At 33.4% G+C, this 15,993-nt stretch overlaps 1 protein-coding gene across 2 annotated transcripts in view; it reads left to right on the top strand.

The window, feature by feature from the left end:
- PLXNA2 (plexin A2) overlaps positions 1-15,993 on the top strand; it is a 443,424-nt gene that overhangs the window by 274,909 nt on the left and 152,522 nt on the right. For both annotated transcript variants that reach the window (XM_032217579.1, XM_032217580.1), the window contains 2 exons: positions 443-557; positions 12,426-12,626. In XM_032217579.1, the coding sequence (XP_032073470.1) occupies positions 443-557; positions 12,426-12,626 (316 nt within the window). The remainder of the gene's footprint in view (positions 1-442; positions 558-12,425; positions 12,627-15,993) is intronic.

The following is a 15,993-nucleotide window of genomic DNA, read 5'->3' as shown; positions in this document are numbered from 1 at the left end:
ATGGAGCCTAAAATTTAGAGAATATATTTGGCAACCAAGTGAATTTTAGAGAAGCTAAGATTTGAATCAGGAAATTTTCTTAGCTGTTGAGATTCTAAGATACGATATATTGAAATAAAAGATCTTTGTAATAAACCCCAAAATACAGGAACATATGTTATGTGAACTTAATGGCTTTGGTTAAAGGCACTGGTCATAGGCAAAATACCCTGAAAACATGGTAATGCTTCTTACCTGTCCTAAGAAATTATCACAAAGTCAATTTTTCTGCCAAGTATTAAAGCTATGTAAGCATGGTGCATGGGAGCTACAAACTTTTTTCAAATGAAATATTTTTTCTGTTTAAGAAAATATATAAAGTGTTGCTGGCTTACCAATAATACTATTATTTATCAGGCATTATAAATAATAATCATATTTGCCTGTGTTCTTTTCTTGGCAGATGCCTGTCTTGTGTCAACAGTGCTTTTCGCTGTCACTGGTGCAAATATCGAAACCTGTGCACTCATGATCCAACAACATGCTCTTTTCAGGAAGGACGGATCAATGTTTCTGAGGTATAAACACTGGATTTAGAAACTATGGACAACACAGTTCTGGTACAAGTCTTAAATGTCTGCCTTGTGATTTAACTGAACTCCCTTTTCCCATTCCCACTTCACATTTTGACAACGTAGGGTGAAAGAAACAGAGAAACTTGGTTGATGATCTCATTCCTACACAAGATATGTTGGAATATGAATATGAATATATATTGAGATTGCAAATCTCTATAAATTCATAGTACAGTTCAAGCCAGCTATATTTGGAAGAATACCAACTGTGAAAAACACTAATGACTCTCTGTTGGCTGTAAATAACATATATTTGATATGATAATAATTCCCATCATTTATTTCAGGAAAGATCAGTTTTCTACCTTTAGGCAGTAACACAGCATCAGTTTACACAGACAGACATCTCAGAGAAATTATTCCTGCAGAACCATGAGAGATATATTTTGAAAGCTGTTTTCATCGTGTTTTAACTGAGAATCCCAGTAATAGAACTAAAAAGAAAAGGATTTTATATTATTAGGCTCAGAACGGTCTGGGAAAAGGTTATGCACTGAAGTACATTTTACCCTCACAGTGTTTGGTCATATTCTCTATTTTAGCTTTTTTGTTTTGATATAGTTAAAACTAATTTAAACTTATTGATATTATAAGCATATTTCATGATGTTGATATGAATTAGGATTAAGAATATCTGCTATTGAGATGGAATCTAGTCAACAATGGTTGACAGAAGAAGTGGTTTAAGATTTTAGCAGGGGCTGTAGTAAGAAAGTTTTTAGGGTAGATAGCTACCCAAGCTTAATGAATATGATGATGATGATGGCTAAATTAAACATGTCCTTTCTTCAAATAAATTCACAAATTGCCAGCATCAGGGAATCAATCTGAACTGGGACATAGATATGATATAGAGGCATTCATACTTTGCTTCTTATTTTGAAATTGGGAAAAAAAGTGACCCACAGCTGTAGTTTGCACTGGAAATTGTATTACTAAAAACAGAGAACATTTGGAATTAGTAATTGAAAAGGATGACATAGGATCCTTAAGGCCAAGGCAAAAAAATCATTTTTTCTTTTTTACATAAAAATGTTAAGCCATCAATATTTTGAAAAGATGAGAGGTGTAAAGTGTCTTCCTTTGATGAGAAAATTAACATATATTTCAGATTGCCAGTAGAAATAATTGGTTTTAATTGAATCTCATAAATGTGGAGTCTAACCAACAATGAGGTTGAAGAGAATAAAATGCAAAAAAATAATAAGGAAAAATTAAATTTTCGTTCTAGTTATAATGCAGTTATAGTGCAAATATACCCAAAGAAAAATAGCAATCTTTTAAAAAGTGATTCTCTAGAATAGCAGATATATGTATACACAGTATGAATGTAAAAGTTATTAGGGCTGACAACAGAATTGTCTGTTTAGAAGTGATTATTGATGCTTTTTATCAGAAATGAATCCAAATGACTTGCATATACTATGAACTTCGAAGTTGCTCATCCAGAAAGAATTGTCAGCTTTGAGGACTAACAAAAAGTTTTAAATGCATGAATCTTCTTTCTAAAATGGCAATAAGGACCAATCTGATTTTATGAATATGCACTTTCTCAGCTGTTCTGCAATAGAATTCTATTTAGTACTTTGGAAGCAAAATTTCCTAATTTGTAGGTTGAGGAAATGAACAAGAAGGGGAGAGACACAGAGAAAAAAATGATTTATCCAGTCTAGAATAAAGAAGTGACAACTGGGATTTCAATTGTAAAGAAACTCTTAACTTTTATTATAAAAAGTGTGATTTAGATAAGATGTTAAAAGCAGTTTCTTAAGTAAGCTGAGCTAAATAAGAATAATTGTGGGGTCGAGGAGATTAAATATTTTTTTAAAAAAATGTAGTTCTTTTAGAATTCTTTAAATGACTCAATGATATATTTGGAAAGACATCTATGCCTCATCCTTTGAATGTTTATTTATTGCTTCCTGACTATGCTCTTTTGTTGACACTTCCTTTCTTTCATTGGTCTATGTTGAGCCTTTGCGTTAAGCTACTTTGAAGAATCCCTTTGCTAACCATAACTGTGATGACACAAACCATTGTTTCTATTTTCTCTATGCATCAATTGCACAGACCCCCATCTAACTTAATACATTAATTTATTGAGCCTCTTCAAAATAATTGTATTGCTGAATGTGAGACCTACGGAACAATTTAGTTACTCTAAAAAGACTTTGCAGATAGTAATACTCAGATACCAGAATATTTTTTGTTTGTTTGTGGCAAAATGAAAGCAACCTTAAACCTTTTAAAGTAAGGTTATAGTTTTCAAAACTATTGAAGAAGAGGCACTTTCATGTTTTACCATTTTGTTCTCCATTAATGCTTAGAGGCAGATTTGCACTCTACAGCCACTCAAATATATTTGCACTGTGTGAATCCTTCTCTTTGCACTCTAGCAGATTTATTATTTAACACAGTTAAAAAACCATATACTTAAGATTGTGGAACTAGCCAGCTCTGACAATGAGGATGTATGACTTCAATTTTGTCCAAGGCATTCACTGAAAACAGTATGATTCACTTTGTGAGCAGAATCAGTTGTTATGCTTATTTCTTAAAGTGTTTCTATCCTACCTTTCTATCTAATACCCTTCAAATTGAGAAACAGACTATTTTAAAAAGTATAAAACAGCCATTAGAAAATTTTTAAAATTATTCCCCAACTATACAAAACTGAAAATAAATAAACTTTTGTAGAAGAAAGTTTATTAAAAAGCCAAGTTTTAGTTATTTGCTGAAGTAGTAACAATGAAGTAGCTATAACATTTCTTGGAAAAGCATTCCCTTCCTATCCTATTTTCCCATCTTCTGAATTTCAGATTTGATTCTAGGGAGAATAAGTATAATCTATAAGCTAAACTGTAGAATTGAAGACTTGAGTATACTCTCATACTGTAAAGCAATTAATTCATTAGCTTTATTAACTTTTTTTCAGATATTTATTCTGTTCAAATTTTTCATGAGGGGGAGGTGGGAGGAAACACATTCCTATCCCAATAGACCAGTATTTCTCAATCTTGGCACTCTAATTGAAGTTTGGACTTCAATTACTTGGTTGATACTAAATTGATTTTCCATTTCAGTATCTTCATTGCCAATTCTAAGGCTGCTGGTTGAATCTGTTGTTAGTTTACTTTCCTTAATATTTAAATCTTAGTCCCATTCTTTCACTGCAGTTTTTGACTCTTATTACAATTTGCAGGTCCTTTGCTAAGAAAGTAGTGTTGTCAGCATAGCATACGTTATTGATGTTTCTTCCTCCAATTTTAAAATCATGCTTATCTTCTTCCATTTACTTCCTTAATGTACGCACACGCCCGCACACACATACACACAGAGTAAAAAGCACAAAACAAGAAAATCAGCTTATCCAACAAAAGCCTTTTCAAATAAGATTAAGAGAGAGAGAGAGATCAGTAGCCAGGAAGACATTTACTCTCATATTCCCACCAAATTTATTTTCTGGAAAATTAGAAAAAGTTTCTTCTTTTAATATTTTAAAGCCTTTTCAATCTTTTAACAAAGAATTCAGTCATTTAAGGTTCTTGGCTTTGGGTTGTATAAAGTTTATAAAAATCAACTATCATGAGCCCTTTGGTTTTGAGCTTTTTTTGATGGACTCTAGTTCTGTGCCGAATAAGACCGCATCCATCTAAAATATGGGAGCATATGAAGAAATAGACCTGGCATTTTTTATTAAGATCTGGGTAGGTAATGACAGGGAAGTAACCCTCCTGTAAATCTGCCCTGCCAGGTTTCATATTGTGCAGCAAGCATGAAAACTTGAAAGGGGAAGAAACAGTGGTTATAGATATCTGTAAGATTCTCAGATGAGAATCTGTGGGTTGCCACATGGGTAACGAGACATGAACTAGATCCATGTTTTATTGAATCTTTTGGCAACTAGGAAGTACAACATTACTTGAGAGGTTCATTAAATTAACAAGTGATGCCACCTGGCTTGAAAAGAGGAATAGTACAACTTCTTTTGATGAAATCTCTTGATTTGAGTGACTTGTTTGATAATGTTCTCCATCAAATATGCAATCTCTGTCACTTCTACCCTTTTGTTTTTGAGAAAGGAAAGGTGATTCACTAAAGAGAATTGGCAATGGTTTTATCTGGATCTTTTTCCGTCAGGATTCAGTCACATAGATGACAACACATTTTATATAGAGCTGTCTTTGGAAACAATTTGCTGCAACTTCTATGGAGTGTCATTACTTAGGGTCAATATTTCAGGGTAACATCAATTTTAATACAATACAATAGCAGAGTTGAAAGGGACCGTGACCCATCAAAACCGCGGAGGACAAAATCGCGCTCGACAAAAGCGCGCATGTGACGTCATCACAGCGCGACGAAAAAAATTAAAAATTGAAATAAAATTAAAATTAAAGCAAGCCGATTCACATAAAGGTAAGGGTTAGGGTTAGGGTTAGGTTTAGGGTTAGGGTTAGGTTAAGGGTTAGGGTTAGGTTTAGAGCGTTAGGGTTACGTTTAGCGTTAGGTTAAGGGTTAGCGTTAGGTTTAGCGTTACGTTAACGGTTAGGTTTAGGGTTAGATTTAGGCTTAGGTTAAGGGTTAGGTTTAGGGTTAGGTTTAGGGTTAGGTTTGGGGGGGTTAGGGTAAGGTTTTCGCTTTATTTTTACATCTTTTGATCACAGCGCGATGTTTTCATCACGCTGTGATGACGTCAAATGCGCGCTTTTGTCGAGCGCGATTTTGTCCTCCGTGATTTTGTGGTGGAACCGAAAGGGACCTTGGAGGTCTTCTAGTCCAAACCCCTGCCTAGGCAGGAAATCCTATACCATTTCAGACAAATGGCTATCCAACATCTTCTTAAAGACTTCCAGTGTTAGGTCATTCCCAATTTCTGGAGGAAAGCTGTTCCACTGATTAATTGTTCTGTCAGGAAATTTCTCCTCAGTTCTAAGTTGCTTCTCTCCTTGATTAGTTTCTACCCACTGCTTCTTGTTCTACCTTCTGGTGATTTGGAGAATATTTGACTCCCTGTTCTTTGTGGCAACTCCTGAGATATTGGAACACTGCTATCATGTCTCCCCTAGTCGTTCTTTTCATTAAACTAAACATACCCAATTTCTCCTGAGTTCTAATAAGTTTTGCATTTGGCTACTAGTAGGCTTCCAAGTCCAATTCAAAGTGCTAATTATGTTTAAAATCTCTACACAGGGTAGAACAGAAATGATCTGGCCAATACTGAAATTTCTAGTAAGGAGCTGTTGAAAATACCACTTTCTCCAAAGGTACTTAGAATATGGGCTATATTTCAGAAGAGGATCCCATTATGTTGTATATCATCCCCATACAAATTACATGTGATCCCATCTTTTTAATATGCTTTTTCGTCTTGCCTGAAAGTTGCAACAATTGTATTAAAATCTTAATTGACTGGGATAGCAATAGCAGTTAGACTTATATACCGCTTCATAGGGCTTTCAGCCCTTTCTAAGTGGTTTAGAGAGTCAGCATATTGCCCCCACAGTCTGGGTCCTCATTTCACCCACCTCGGAATGATGGAAGGCTGAGTCAACCTTGAGCCGGTGAGATTTGAACCGCCGAACTGCACATAACAGTCAGCTGAAGTGGCCTGCAGTACTGCACTCTAACCACTGCGCCACCTCGGCTCATATGATGATTGATAATTATATTAAATCAATTAATATATTATCACACTTGACTTTTGAATTATTTATCTTCTATCTTTTCATGATCCAAAATATAATAAGCTTTTGACCAGCCTCCAAAACTGATTGGACATGTTTGTGGAGATGCTATAATGAAAGAAAATAATTATGTTCTTTTCATCCATTATTTCCATAACATGGATCTTCACTCAGGATTCCAACAATTAAGAAGATTATACCAATGAAATAAAGGAACTATGGAATTTGTCTTTCCTACAAAATCCTGCAATGGATTGTTCAGTTAAGCTGTCACACTAAAAGCCTTTGACTGAAACACTGTTAACAGCATTCACTGGTGATATCTAGCATTAAATTAGTTCTGTAACATGAAACATTTATGCGGGCAAAAATATAAAAAAATGCTTGTCATTTTATGGTAGTGTGGAAATCATAACAAAAAAGTGCCTGGGAAAGTGGTAAAATTTAAAAGGTAGACACAAAGTCATAGTCATATAATTATTATTTTATTATTATGAAATATCTCACTATAATCTTATTTAAGGAGATTATATTTTTATTAATGTTCAGTGTATTGTTATCTAACCTAAAGTGTAACCTCTTGGAATAATTGATAATTATTCTAATAAATTAGGGGATTATCTTCCATTGGTATCCATTCTGTACAAATTGTGTTTTTACATGTATGCACTTATTCAGGAAGATGAGAATATTCAAAGTTTTTGAAAGGTTAAACTGAATTGTATTCTATTTATTTTCCTTGGAAATATTTAGATAATAGCTGAATATGTTTCTAGCCTGGTCTGAAGCTCCTTATAATAATAATCATGTTATATAAATTATACAATATTATAAAAATCATATTATATAATAATAGTATATAATCATAATATATATATATATATTATGATTATATACTATTATTATATAATATGATTTTTATAATATTGTATAATTTATATAACATGATTATACATATTATAACATTTAGAAGTACCAACAAAAAACTGAAAGAACCTTTAAGTACCTAGATCTTTTTTCAAGGAATTGAAATTCATAGGCCAGTAAAGATCCTGGTCAGCTTATTCAGTTTTTCTTGACAGATTTTGCAAACATCTGAAACAATAATATAAATTATCTGCATATCAAGTATATGATGGAACATCCAAGTCTACTCGTACTCCAATATATCATTATAATTGAGTGTTGGCTATTTCAGAACCATACATACATTGACATACATTTGAAAAGAGCAATGTATGCATTTGGTTTGAGTCCTCCAAATCACTAAATTATGTTTTACCCTTTTATGAGAATGAAAAATTGCATTATAAGGTGATATAATTCTTGAAAGACTTCAAAATCTGATTGGGAGCTGCCCACAATTGGTTATGTAAATGTTTTATATAAATAAATTAAGGCTAGGTGTGAAATGTGCACACAAGTAATTATAGTGATTTATGGGCTTCTTATGGACATCTAATCTTTTTCTTGACTAGTAGTAGTAGTAGTAGTAGTAGTAGTAGTAGTAGTAGTAGTAGCAGCAGCAGCAGCAGCAGCAGCAGCAGCAGCTAAACATGTATGCCACCCAACTCTCAAAAAACAAATTAAAATGGACACATATTTGTGGGTAGGAATTAAAATAAGAATTATCTTCTACAAATTTACTTTGTCCTAAAGGTGTTTGTTTACATAAGCCAATTAGAAGGTTTTAGCTACATGTTGGCAATCAAAACATGTCAAATAGTTACTCTTAGCTTATCAAGGAAATGATTTTATATTGATTAGATGTAATAGATTTATGCTTTCTAAAATGTGTCTAATTGAATATCTCAGGAATAATGATTTATTATTCCTGAGATTTTAAAAATTTAATGTGTAATAGACCATGATCCAGTGGTATGTATATAGCAAATCCATGCCAGAATTAGGCAGAGTGTTGAATATTTGGAAATAAAAAGAAAAATAATGTGCATGTTAGATTCTTGATTTGAACTAATAATCATTTTGCATCAGTTTTTTTTTCTTATTTCTTATTTTTTGTTATTGGTCTTTCACAATAAGCTTAATCAATGAATTTCTACAAAATATCATACCTTTATATATTTCATACTGTAAAGCTTTAAAAGATCTTAGGCTAATTATATTGGTTCACCGACAAAATAGGCGAATGACAAAAGCGCGCCCGATTAAACCACAGTGACAAAACCGCGAGTTCTAAACCGCGCAGACGAATGAGCACTGAAGTGTGCCGACAACAGCGTGCCGACAGAAGGGTGCTGTAAACCTAAACCTAACCCTAATCCTAAACCTAAACCTAAACCTAACCCTAAACCTAACCCTAACCCTAACCCTAACCCTAAACCTAACCCTAAACCTAACCCTAAACCTAACCCTAAACCTAACCCTAAACCTAAACCTAAACCTAAACCTAACCCTTACCTTAACTTAAATCATGCTGTTGTCAGCGCGTTGATGACGTCGCATTGATGATATCGTGATTTTAGTGCCACGGTTTTGTTGGCGCAGTTTTGTTGTGTGCGCATTTGTCAGATCACGAATTATATTGACATTTCACAGAATACAGTTTTGAGTAGCTTGGTCTTAAAACAAAAATGAAATAAAATCAATGTGGAATATAGACAAACTATAGACAAAAGGGCAAAAGTAGAAAATCACCTTGCAGTCTTTTTCTCTCACACCCTCTGATTCAGAAGCCCTTAGATAGGTTTTTCCTAAAATCTTACTATACCAATTGTCTAAGTACCACAGATAATTAAAGATTTATTATGAATTTATGCATGCATGTTTTTCCCAATCTGACATCCACCACAGGGTTTGGACTACATCTCTCATTATATAACACAGATTGGCCAAATGCCATGCTGGTGATTGCATGTTAGGAATCATAGGAGTGCTAATGCACCTCTTAGCCCTTTCATTCATTAAAATCAGTCCACTTTTATTAAAATCTATCACATCCTTCCCCTTTATGTTAGTTTGGAAGGCATACAACATATCTATTTTTAACTTCATTCAATTCATGCTCTTTAGCATTTTCTTTTATTATATGTCACAATCCTCCATTTGGCACACTAAAGCTATATTGTCTATTTAATAGTGGAAAAACTGCACAACTAAATGCTGCATTCCAGAGAAGAGCAGAAATTATATCTAAAGAAACGCTGCAAAGAAATTTATAAGAAATTGCTCTTATGTCAAGGACCGCCTGTATCTTTTTGTGGCTCATGTTTTTGTAAACTCTTTTTCAGATACCTAGTGTTTCTCAACAGGTTTTTAGCTAATTAATTAGTCTTAGACATTTAGTTGTGTAGTTTTTTTATAGATTGGATAAACAGTCTGATGAATCACTGTGATAATTCTGAAGCTTTTCAAGCCATGACTTTTCATAAGTCTTGAAACTTTAGCTGTTTTTAAGCCTATACAGTTGGAAAAACCAACATTTCGAATACTAAAAGTTTCTTTGAGGAATTCCTACAAATGGGTTCAAAGTATGGGTTCAAAGCACAGGAGCTAAAAGAAAAATAAATTTGAACAGAATGTTCACTATACTGGATTTAATTTTTGAAAAGTGCTATAAATTCTTAATTTAAAAAAGTAATATCAGGGAAATAAAATTTTGTACAGATTGTGATGTCATAAACTGAAAATTTCCATGTGCTAATTAGCAAATAGTAGAGTTGTCATTTCCTGTTAACAAATTATGCTGCAGGGCATGCTTTGTAATTGCATGAGTCATTTATTCTGAAAGTTGTGAGTGCTTTGAATTATATATTTTAGCTTTCTTGTTTTTGAAACCAGTTAAATGATAAAAGATCACTGAAGAAGTTCTCAAAGTACATTAATATATTAACTGGTGTATTTGTCAAAAATTCATATCTGTCATTTTGAAAAATGCTTCATATTTCAGCGCTAAATAGAACATATCCTTTAAAAAGAAAATACTTGTCTATTTGAAAAGAGTGTCATTAAGTGGAATGTTAAATGGGGAAAATTATAAACTTCTTTCTCCTGATTTTTAGGTGAAAGGCTTTTATTTTTACAGAAACCTAAATTATATTGAGAACAATTGGAAATTCTTGACGTGTGTTCCACTCATTTGTTTCAATCATTCCAGAGGTGGTATACAGCAGGTTCTGACCAGTTCTAGAGAACTGGTAGTGGAAATTTTGAGTAGTTCGGAGAACCGGTAAATAACTCCTCTGACTGGCCCTGCTCCCATCTATACTCTGCTTCCTGAGTTCCAGCTGATCAGGAGGATATGGGGATTTTGCTGTAACCTTCTCCTGGAGTGGGGAGGGAATGGAGATTTTACAGAATCCTTCCCCTGCCACACCCATCAAGCCACGTCACGCCCACCATGCCACACTCACCAAGCCACGCCCACAGAATGGGTAGTAAAAAAATTTGAATCCCACCACTGAATCATTCCACAGAAATGTGAAGTACATGCATGCTTATCTAACTGTAACTTGGTGAAGACTTACTAAATCAGATATATTTAGTACAACTGTATTTTTAATTTAAAAATCCAGTCTTAATTAGAAATTATATGTGAACAGAACTAGGTTGGATCCCAATAACTCCAGCCACTATTACCATTGCTTCTGCATCCTCACTCTAGGTATTTTAGTATCCCAAGAGAAACTAGGATGTTTAACTGCAGCCAGCATGATCCATTTTAATGAAACCCTGGCTAAATCTTCATTCAAAGAAGAGGGAAAGACTTTGGAATATATTAAACATAATTCATTTGGAAAACTATGTATGCACCTGCCTCTACCAGGACAACAAATCAATGACAATTCAGCCTAAAGCTGATCTAGAAGCACTGAACCATATAAGCATATACTGTATGTTTTAGAATTCAAAAAGTTGAGAAATAAAAATGTGCCTGGTTACAAGATTTTCTTGCACATCTATTCAGGAATATTCCTTTTCCCAGCTGTCCCTTTTGATTACTTACTCCTAAACAAGCAATGAAGTCTCTGTGAAGATTTAAAAAATTGAGGATAAAAACATCTTTCACTGAAACATTTGTGACAGCTTTGGTATACTGCTGATAACAATTTACTAGTTAGTTCCCTATTTTGATGTTACTTGAGCCTGATCTCACTTGAGAGCAATCCTACACCAAAACATCGGCCTTCAAAGTCATCTTATTCATCAAGTACCTCCATTTTCAGATGATGAATGTCAGATTAACTCACACCTTTGCTTTGAGTTTATCTAAATATATTTAAATAGTCTGCCCTGCCCCTGACATCTTAATTCTAGATGAATCACTATCTCTTATATTGAGAAATTTTTCAAAGAGAAATTAGCATATACCTACTTTGACTCATCATTATCAACATTGTTATAAATCAAGCTTTTTAAAATTAAAAAAATAGAATAGTGACTCCTATATGAGTTTTAATTGTTCTAATTGTTGTCTAATTTAATTGTTTTAATTGTTCTCAACATGAAATACCCCCTTAATATCAGTTGTTTTAGTGTGAGGTGATGGGAAAAAATGCACAGATGGCATAGTGCCTTTTACTGCAATTTTTCTTGAAACATCTGTAACCTTTCTTGGATTTAAGATGACAGTAGACTTGGTATGTGTTTATTTGAGTTCTTTAATTTTTGCCTACATAATTTCATCATCAAAAACATCAGTAAAAAAAATGCTGCTGCTTGTAAGCCATGTTGGAAGAATTCTTCAGAAAAAAGTTGATGAATACATTTAATTGGTGTTTTCCTTCCAAATGATTTTTTTCTTTCTTTTTCCTTTTTTTAAAATAGTAATTTCTGCTATTGGGGGAAAATGACATTAGCAGCATAGCCAGGAGGGATACTATTAAGAGTTTTAATAATACAGCATGCAGTCAATGAAGATTAACCAGGAAGCAATTTGTCTCTTGTTTCCCTCCTTATCTTTCACAATTCTGATTATTTGAAGTAAAAATAATAGGTTTCCATGCAACTTTTTTTTTTGGGGGGGGGGGGGGGGACTAGGTCCAAGACTGGGTAATTGTTTTCATGATGTTGTTTCTCAGATTCTATAACAAATTTCAAATATATTGAATACAAAAGCCCACATCTGCATCTGAATAACTTTTTTTCTGTTTGTATTTTCTAGGACTGCCCACAGTTATTTCCTACAGAAGAAATTTTGATCCCTGTTGGTGAAGTGAAGCCCATCACACTGAAAGCTAGGAATTTACCCCAACCGCAATCTGGCCAGCGTGGATATGAATGTGTTCTCAATATCCAAGGAGTAATTCATCGTGTACCTGCTCTTCGCTTCAATAGCTCAAGTGTACAGTGCCAGAATAGTTCGGTAAGATGATACGGGAAGATATAATAACAATCAATTTTGCTGATGTAAAAAGGAATGGGAATTTATTTATTTGTGACATTTCCAGACTTCATTTAAAAAAACAACAACCACAATTTTTCTGATAAAATAGTTTACCCCTACTCACCCCACAGGAAACTTATTTAAACTAAAAGCAATAATTTAAACCTCAATAATTTAAAATCTCAATAAAAGAAAAGAAAATGCCTGTATTCTGAAGGCATACAGATGCTTGGTAGAATTTAATATTTCTCTACCTCCACAAATAAAGCAGGAAAAAGACAAACAGACACCTTAAGGACATATCTTTTATAACTTTGGGGCAACCAGAAATAAGGTCCTGTTTTTGATAAATGTTTTCTTTTGGAAGGATAGTTCTAAGTGATGATCTCACTGAATGAACCACGGAGAAGCACCATTAGGTAGTAAAACTGATATAAGCAAGATGTAAATCAATTTTCCATGAGAGGAAAATAAGCCTAGCTATCTCATTGTCAAAATCATGTAAGCTGTGATCAGTATCAACCTTAAAATGTGGATGGCTAAAAAGATCTTAGGCCTACATGCTCATTACAAATATCAGAATAGAGGTAAAAGGAAACACATTGTTATAAATCGGGTTCTCTGAAGCAGTGTCATAACTTTATCATGTCTTGACTGATAGTATGAGAACTTTTGTTCTTTTAAAAAATATCAGTAAAAATCTAGGAAGAATGAAGAGTCAAATGCAATATATAGATATAGGGCAAAATAATTAAATAACTAATTCCTCTAAGAATTAGTCAATCACTGCTTTTTGTCATTTATAACAAACTTATAAATTTCCTTGTATAGTCACTGGTGAATTATGTGTCTTTATCAGCTACCAAAACAATTTGAGAGATTGTAAATAATAAGATGTTCATTCATAAATGATGCAGTAGAAGAAGTTATGTTACTGTATAAGACTTGTGTGTCCTTTTCACTATTCTGTTAAAAATTAGGGAAGGAATTGATATTGTTACAGTTTGCCCGAAGCAAAAAGAAAAATGAACTCAGTTTAGTACAGGGTTGCCTAAGAAACTGAATCACCATTTAACAATTGAGAGATTACCCAGGAATGGGAACATAAACCACTGAGTGTGGGCCATTTATTTCTTCTGTCCATTGATCATAGTTGCCGATTTCTTGCCGCCACAGCAGGCTGTTACATATCACCATGCCATCTTTTCTTTCCAGAAAAAAATATAATTGGGTTTGTTGACTTGCTTCTCTTTTCCCTTCTTTTTGAAAATGAACAGTTTTTAAATGAATTTAAGTAACTGGAAATCTGTCTTACTTACATTTGTTCAGTTTCCCAGTATTAAAGAGCTTGCTGCCCCATATGACAAGGCTGTAGATGAGGCAAATGTAGAGAGTAAAAAAAGAAAGAAAAGGATCTAGAAGCATTTTGCCAGGGTTAAACTAATCCTGAATTCCAGGCGGGAATATGCTACAGGCAGGTGAGGTGTTTAATTAGAATCCTAGCCCCAGAGAAGATTTTTTATCTGTCAGCTTCCCCTTTGACTGGGGGTGTCAGGAAAGGGGGGCATTGGTGGGGGAGCATATGACAAAGGTGTTAAAGCAAAGCTAATTCACACAGGAGAGATAAAGAGAATTGCAGGCCTCTTATCAGGAAGCTGTCAAATTCCAGGCCCCAGTAGCTTGATAGAATGTGTAACACTGGAAAGCTGTCTGTTGCTTGGAGAAGACAGGGAAGGAACAGGAATGAGACAGGAGGAAAAAGAATGAAAGAAACATAATCTCCCTTGAACAAGCACCATAAAAGAGGCCACTGCTCCCTTGCTTGCAATGAAGCAAGAATGATCCCTTAGGAATGTCAAAGTTAACAGGAATAATAATGGAATCAAACATATCAATCACTATTGCATTCCCAAGAGCAGTAACACCTGTCATTGCTGTCATGACAGAATCAACACATTCATAATTTTAATAGTAATTTTATTAAATATTACTATAATCTTTGTAAAATAAAACATTAAAGAAAACTTTAAAAAAGAAAAATATATCAAAATGATTTTCCCTTCACCACAAGTATTAAATTTTTTTTTTGTAACTTATTACCTTCTCTTAAAATGCAACAAATGATCTCTTCCCATATTTCATCCTTTATCTATAAATTAATTCTTAAAAGATCATTCAGTCCTTGTGAGCAAAAAGTCTATTAAGGATTATCAGAGATAACAACATATCTATTTTAATCTTGATCAAATAAATCAACTTTATATTACTTCATTTTATTTATAATAATCTTGATCCCTAATCCGTTCAAATAATGTCTGGGAATTTGATTTCTTTTCCTTTTTTTCCCTTTTTTCCTTCTTACAACAGTCTTTAAAATTTTAACAAGTCTCTTTTGTAAATCCAATATTATCCAGATTTTTGTTTCTTATGTGTACATTCTGTTCAATTATTAAGACATCAGCCAGGTTAATTTGTCGAACTAGTACAGCATTTTTTTCTTTATCTTTCTTGTAGTCTTTTTTTTATAAATCCACTCTTAGGTCACTTTTAGTGTTATCTGATAAAACTTGTTCCTCTATGATAAAATCTTTTAAAGGCAAACTATCAATAATGTCAGACATTCTTACAATTAACTTCTGGGCACTGTTCACAAATATCCTTCAATATGTCAAATATTAAATGTTTTGTGTCCATTCTGTATTAGTAAGTAAAGTGTTATCTTTTAATTGTAATTTTTGATAATTTTTGGTCCTTCTAGTGTCAAATCTTCAAAGTCCGATTCTTTTATTTTTTAAAAGAAGAATTCAAAACAAAACCTTTTTTCCACTTAAGGGATTTTTATGATTAATTTAAAAACCTTATTTCAAATCCAATTGTATTCTTAGTCTCCAAATTCAACCTTCTAGTTGCTCTTTTCTTATTTATTAAAGAGAAACTATTTAGAGTTCTTAGACTTGGATTTAAAATTCCTTTCACTAAAATTAAAAAAACTTAGTGTTTTGAAGCACTGTATCCATAAAGGCGCCAACCACCATTCAATGAAAGATGGCATTCCCTCAACTGCCAGAGCTCTAAACCTGCTGGAGACAATGTCTAGCAATCTCTTTATGAAGAGCAACTGCTCAAAACACTTGTGGGCAATCTCAAATCTTGTCCTTGTCCAGAAAGGAATTAGGAAAATCCAATCTATTCAGTAGATATTGATTTTATCGCAATTATCAGTTCCATTTTTAGTGAAACTATCTTCAGTTCACAGTTTCTTCCTAGAAATCAACAATTTTGCAAATGTTTCATGAGAATTTTGTAAGATGTTACTTAAGGAATTCCTGAAAACTTTTCCTTTTAA

The sequence above is a fragment of the Thamnophis elegans genome, chromosome 5 (assembly GCF_009769535.1).
Source record: "Thamnophis elegans isolate rThaEle1 chromosome 5, rThaEle1.pri, whole genome shotgun sequence".
Lineage (NCBI taxonomy): Eukaryota > Metazoa > Chordata > Lepidosauria > Squamata > Colubridae > Thamnophis > Thamnophis elegans.
Note: the sequence above shows the minus strand (reverse complement) of the source record. Positions and strands in the feature narration are given on the sequence as shown.